Below are 5,147 nucleotides of genomic sequence, written 5' to 3'. Positions count from 1 at the left end.
CACAAGGCGGTCTTTAAAACGCGCTCAGAATAGTCAGCGGGAGGATGACTCACTCCGCGAAGCGACGGCCGCCCAGCCTCGGGCGATACCGTCCTCGGGACGCCACCTCGGGGACCCACCTGAAAACAGACAACAGTGGCGTTAGAAACAGTTGCACGACCACCGCGATGACCGTCCGGCCCCCAACTCTCACACCGCCACCGCCCGGTCACATGGAGGATGAGGAAGCAGACCACACTGAACACACACACACAAGGAAGAAATTGTGGGCGCGAGAAATGGGAGTAAGGACCGTCGCACATAAAACTGACGCAACGAAACGTCAAGTCGTGCTGCAGAAAGTAACCAGGCCGGAGCAAGGGGGTCGCCGGCCGCCGCTGCTGCTGCCCAGGAGAAATGAGCTCCCAGGGCACGAAATAAAAAAAGTATCAGGAAAACAAAAGAGCTGCAGCGGAGGGTGTGGCCGCGTGATGGTTATTGATGAGCGCCTGTCTGTCTCTCTCTCTCTCTCTTTCTTCCGCAGCAGGTTCCCTCCGCGAGTTCTCCTTCGACCTCACTCCCCGCTATGGGACACGACACTTGCAACCTGCTCAAGTTGCGAATAGGTCAAAAAACTCAAAGCCCAGGTACACAATACACAATCTCCGATGGTACCCCACCCCCTCCCCCCTTTTACCAAGGAAAAAGAACTGGTCCAGTGGGACTATCTCGCTACTGCAAGAGTAGAGAAGAAACTGTCTCTGGAGCTGAAAGTGGAAGCATACCGAAGGGTGGCACACCCCTCTTCAAACAACAGAAGGACATGTCATCCATCTTCTCCATCTTGCAGAAGGACGCGCGCGTGTCCTTTACTGCAGTATAGCTGTGAGTGAGTGAGACATTTTGTTCCGAACACTGCTTGTTGTTGCATGACAAGGCCAGTAGCAGCGCCGCGTCGTCGCCAGAGCCGAAGGAGAGAGGAGGGGGGGGGGGGCGGCGAGGAGGTATATAGGCAACCGCCTGGCGCGCGTCGCAGCCGTGCCGTCGGGCTGCCCACCCCGCAGGCGCCCCTAGTGGGGGCCGGGGCCCGGGCCGGGTGGGTCGGGTCGGTCTACTACCTGGGCAGCAGGAGCGTCGGTCGCATCGCGCGGACCCCACCGCCGAGTCAACAAGATGGAGGCCGCGACGCCCACGGCCGCGCCCAGCAGGGCCCACGGCGCCCAGTCCGCGGTCATGGCGACAGCCCACCGCGCCAAATTCCAGCGCGCTCCGCCAAAAGAGAATATATATATTCAAAGACTACGACTGAAACTCCGGGGGCGCTCGGTCGGGTCCGGTGCTCGGCTCAACCGGCAGCCGAACGCTGCTCCGCCATAACGCACCGGCGACGAACGGCAGAGAACTGCGGCCGCGGTCCGGCCTGGCCGGGGCGGCATGGAACGAGGGCAGGGCAGGGCGGCCAGCGACCGATGTGGGAGAGAACAATTAAGATAGAGGAACTGTCGTAAAGCCGCACCGATGACAAAGACGCCTATCAGGCTATCAACTTGCTAAAAATCACCATGAAGATAATTTCACCTTAGACGCCGAAAAATCGCGAAAAATGTACCTGAACGAGTCAGGGCGCTAGATATTTGTTCTTCCACTTTCGGCTTCGGGCAAACTAAGAAATATAGCCAGTTACAAAAATTCATACAAGATAGGATAAGATATTGAGCGGCAACGGGGGCAACGCTTCCGTTTCATATGTTACTCTAGAAGGCACCTATTCCGGCCTAGCCTAGAGAAGCGATAAGAGTCAAATAGGCCACCAAAATTATCTTCATATTTTGAGCAAATATACTCAAAAAGTAACACATGCAGAATTTGGTTGCACGGTATTTGGCGTGGAGCTTGAAAGAGGACGGAGGAGGACGGAGGAGGATGGAGGAGGATGGAGGAGGAAGGTGAGGGATGGAGGAGGAGGACGGAGGAGGAGGACGGAGGAGGAGGACGGAGGAGGAGGACGGAGGAGGAGAGTGGAGGAGGATGGAGGAGGAGAATGGAGGAGGAGGATGGAAAAGGAGGAAGATGGAATAGGAGGATGGAGGAGGAGGATGGAGGAGGAGGATGGAGGAGGAGGATGGAGGAGGAGGATGGAGGAGGAGGATGGAGAAGGAGGATGGAGAAGGAGGATGGAGAAGGAGGATGGAGAAGGAGGATGGAGAAGGAGGATGGAGGATGGAGGAGGAGGATGGAGGAGGAGGATGGAGGAGGAGGATGGAGGAGGAGGATGGAGAAGGAGGATGGAGAAGGAGGATGGAGAAGGAGGATGGAGAAGGAGGATGGAGAAGGAGGATGCAGAATGCAGAAGGAGGATGGAGAGGAGGATGGAAAGGAGGATGGAGAAGGACGATGGAGAAGGATGGAGGGGGAGAGTGGAGGAGGAGAATGGTGGAGGATGAGGGAGGATGAATGAGGATGAAAGATGAAGGAGGATGAAGGATGAAGGAGGAGGATGGAAGATGGAGGGCGGATGGAGTAGTATGGAGGATGCAGGAGGGGGTAGAGGGACCGAGAGGGTAGTGTTTTCGATCGGGCGGGTTTACGCATTCTAACTAGCCCGACGCTTGATGGCGTTCATACCCGACCCGACCCGCCCGACAAAGAGAGTCGGGCGAGTCGGGCAAAGATTTTACCCGACAGAGAGACAGCTTCCAAATCACCGGCCCCGGCTGTCCTTCTGCCCGGTCAAGCTCACAACCGTGGCCAGGATCGACCAGCAAGGGCGAGGGGTGAGGTTTCGGGGACCGGAGGCGCCTAGTGAGGCTCGGCAGCCGATGTAAGTGTCGGGCGAGCCTTACCCGACCTCATCGTGTGACGTGAGCGATGAGACAGTTGCCAGCCACACAGTTCTATCTCCTCTTGTGTCGGGCAAGCGCCGATCTCATACCCGCCCAATCGAAAACACTACGAGAGGGACCCCTGGCGGGTTGGAAGCAGGTGGCTCAAAATCGATGCTGCTGAAGGTGGTTGGAGAGGCATTTATTCGCGCTCTATGGGTCCGAGCCGCGGCAGGAGTCCGCTGGGACCTCGCCGAAGCCGCGGCCTGCCCCGCACGGCCCACGCACTGCCTCCAGCGGCACACCTGGAGTGGAGTGCTGGAGCGGACACGCGGCCTCAACCGGGAGAGGGACAACTTCTTTCATCAATGCCGTGTCATTAGATCCACACCAAGAGCGCCGCGCACGACAGTTTTCGTCTCATTAGGACTTCCGAACCTCATGTCAAGTCCTGGGAGTTTGCCGACCCCAGAGGCGCGCTGCCCCCGGCCGCCCCGCTGCCGGCGCCAGCACCGGCGACGGATGGGACAGGTCAGATCAGAGGGGACGCGGCGGTATTCTTAGCAGCCACGTGACGAGGAACTGTCTCCGTGAAGAGGGGGGGGGGTGACCGAGTCCAATTATAAGGAGACTAAATGCACCACACACACACACGCACATCGTGGGGCGGAAGCTAACCGCGCTACGGCCGTACGTTTCGGTCAAGATGACTCCTCTCGACTCCTCTGTGCTCTCCATTACTCAACCAACCCCATCCCCGTCCGCTCCTCTTTGGGCCGCGTTTCCACCTTCACGCGCCATGAACGTTTCTCATCAGCCGTGGAGTTCAAAGGACGGAAAAAAAGGGAAATGGAGAGGATTTAGTAAGACGTTTATGTTTTCTTTTGTAGGGTTTAGTATTTTCTTGAAAGCAAGAGAGCTGGGATTTTTATTTTTAAAATATGCGTCCTTCAAAAGGACTAAAGTTAAAAATACAAGCGAGAGTAAGTTTAAAATCGACGAAATCGGAGCGCCTCATCTAGAGTCTTGGGTTGGCGATGGAACGCCCGGCGAGCGTTCTGCATGAATTGGAATCCAAGGATACAGTCTCATTCACAAACGAACAGCGCTGCGCGCGGGCGGGGGCCACGCGTAAACCACCTGGACGGAGGCTGCTTTTGACGGGTCTGTTACGATGGTACAAGATTGTATTGTATTCTTGTAGCGCGGTTGCAACAGAACGGCATGCATCCTCAATTTACGACACGGAGTGCTGAACCGTTCATTAAAAATAGTTTTGCACTCGCCAAACTCGGGCCGAACACAAGGTGCTCGAGCCCGTTTCTCTCACTCGCACTCACAGCGAACAGCCCCGTCACTGACAGCCCTATACAGCGCACCGCACTCACAAGGCGGTCTTTAAAACGCGCTCAGAATAGTTCGCCACTTGCGCCAGGCAATGCCAGGTGATCTCGAGGTGATTGCCCTGCAGGCAGGCGCCGCCGGCCGCCCAGCCTGTGTCGATCGGGGTCCCAGTCCGTCGCGCGAGTATCGTCAACCTCCACGAAAAAGTATTTAAAAATATTTGTACCTAAACAATTACTTTTTTGGGCACAAGTTACTGCAATAATTTTAAGGCTTGTATGTGCACGAATAAATCATGCATATCTGCGCAAAAATTTTGCCACATCGAAACGTAAGTTTAACTTTGCACAAAAACATAAAATAGCCTACAGTCAGACCCTTACGAACAATTCAAGCATGGGGCTGTTTCTTTTAGCACTGTGAAAAAAGGTAGGTAGGTTTACAGGAAAATTTCCCTTTACGCAAGTCGTAAAATTACAATTTGAAATCGTAAAAATACATGCAGTATGTATCGACTTCAAATCCCTTGGCGAGTAAAAACTGTCCTGTCGTAAATTTACAACTTGAATTATAATTCGAGTTTACAAAATTTTTGTAAATTTACGACAAAATTTTTCACAGTGAAAATTTGTTCAACAGTGTAGCCAGGGGGTCCACATTTCTCATGCACCCCAGCCACATTGACATACCTCCGCTGGTCGTATCCATACGTTACGCGCGGCTCTCCCACATACGTTACGCTGGCCTGCGGGGATAACTTACTGCGCGAAGCTTTCCCACAGTATTCCGCGCACATACGAGTGCGCGTCTAGTGAGTGAGACGGATGCGTCCCTCTACGTCATCACCGAGACAATTAGCTAGCACATATAGGACACGTCAGGAGGAAACAATTACCAAAATGCAGCAGCCAAATAAAAAGAAAAGGTGTGCGAGCTGCCGGCCGGCGGCCGCTCCAGCAGCACACCTGTGCTTGTCATGCGAGACTTGGGCGCGGCTGGAGC

At 54.8% G+C, this 5,147-nt stretch overlaps 1 protein-coding gene across 14 annotated transcripts in view; it reads right to left on the bottom strand.

The window, feature by feature from the left end:
* Positions 1-5,147, bottom strand: part of LOC113217513 (patronin) — a 65,138-nt gene that overhangs the window by 47,548 nt on the left and 12,443 nt on the right. For 12 of the 14 annotated variants that reach the window (XM_026437441.2, XM_026437449.2, XM_026437451.2 and 9 more), the window contains exon 1: positions 1,098-1,229. The exons of the other annotated variants lie outside the window; for them this stretch is intronic. In XM_026437441.2, coding sequence (XP_026293226.1) covers positions 1,098-1,214 — 117 coding nt within the window. In that variant the 5' untranslated portion in view covers positions 1,215-1,229. Of the gene's footprint in view, positions 1-1,097; positions 1,230-5,147 lie in introns of those variants that run through there. 14 annotated transcript variants of the gene reach the window in all.

This window comes from Frankliniella occidentalis, unplaced genomic scaffold (genome assembly GCF_000697945.3).
Source record: "Frankliniella occidentalis isolate FOCC.00 unplaced genomic scaffold, Focc_3.1 Scaffold42, whole genome shotgun sequence".
Classification (NCBI taxonomy): domain Eukaryota; kingdom Metazoa; phylum Arthropoda; class Insecta; order Thysanoptera; family Thripidae; genus Frankliniella; species Frankliniella occidentalis.
This window is presented reverse-complemented; position numbering and strand designations above follow the sequence as displayed.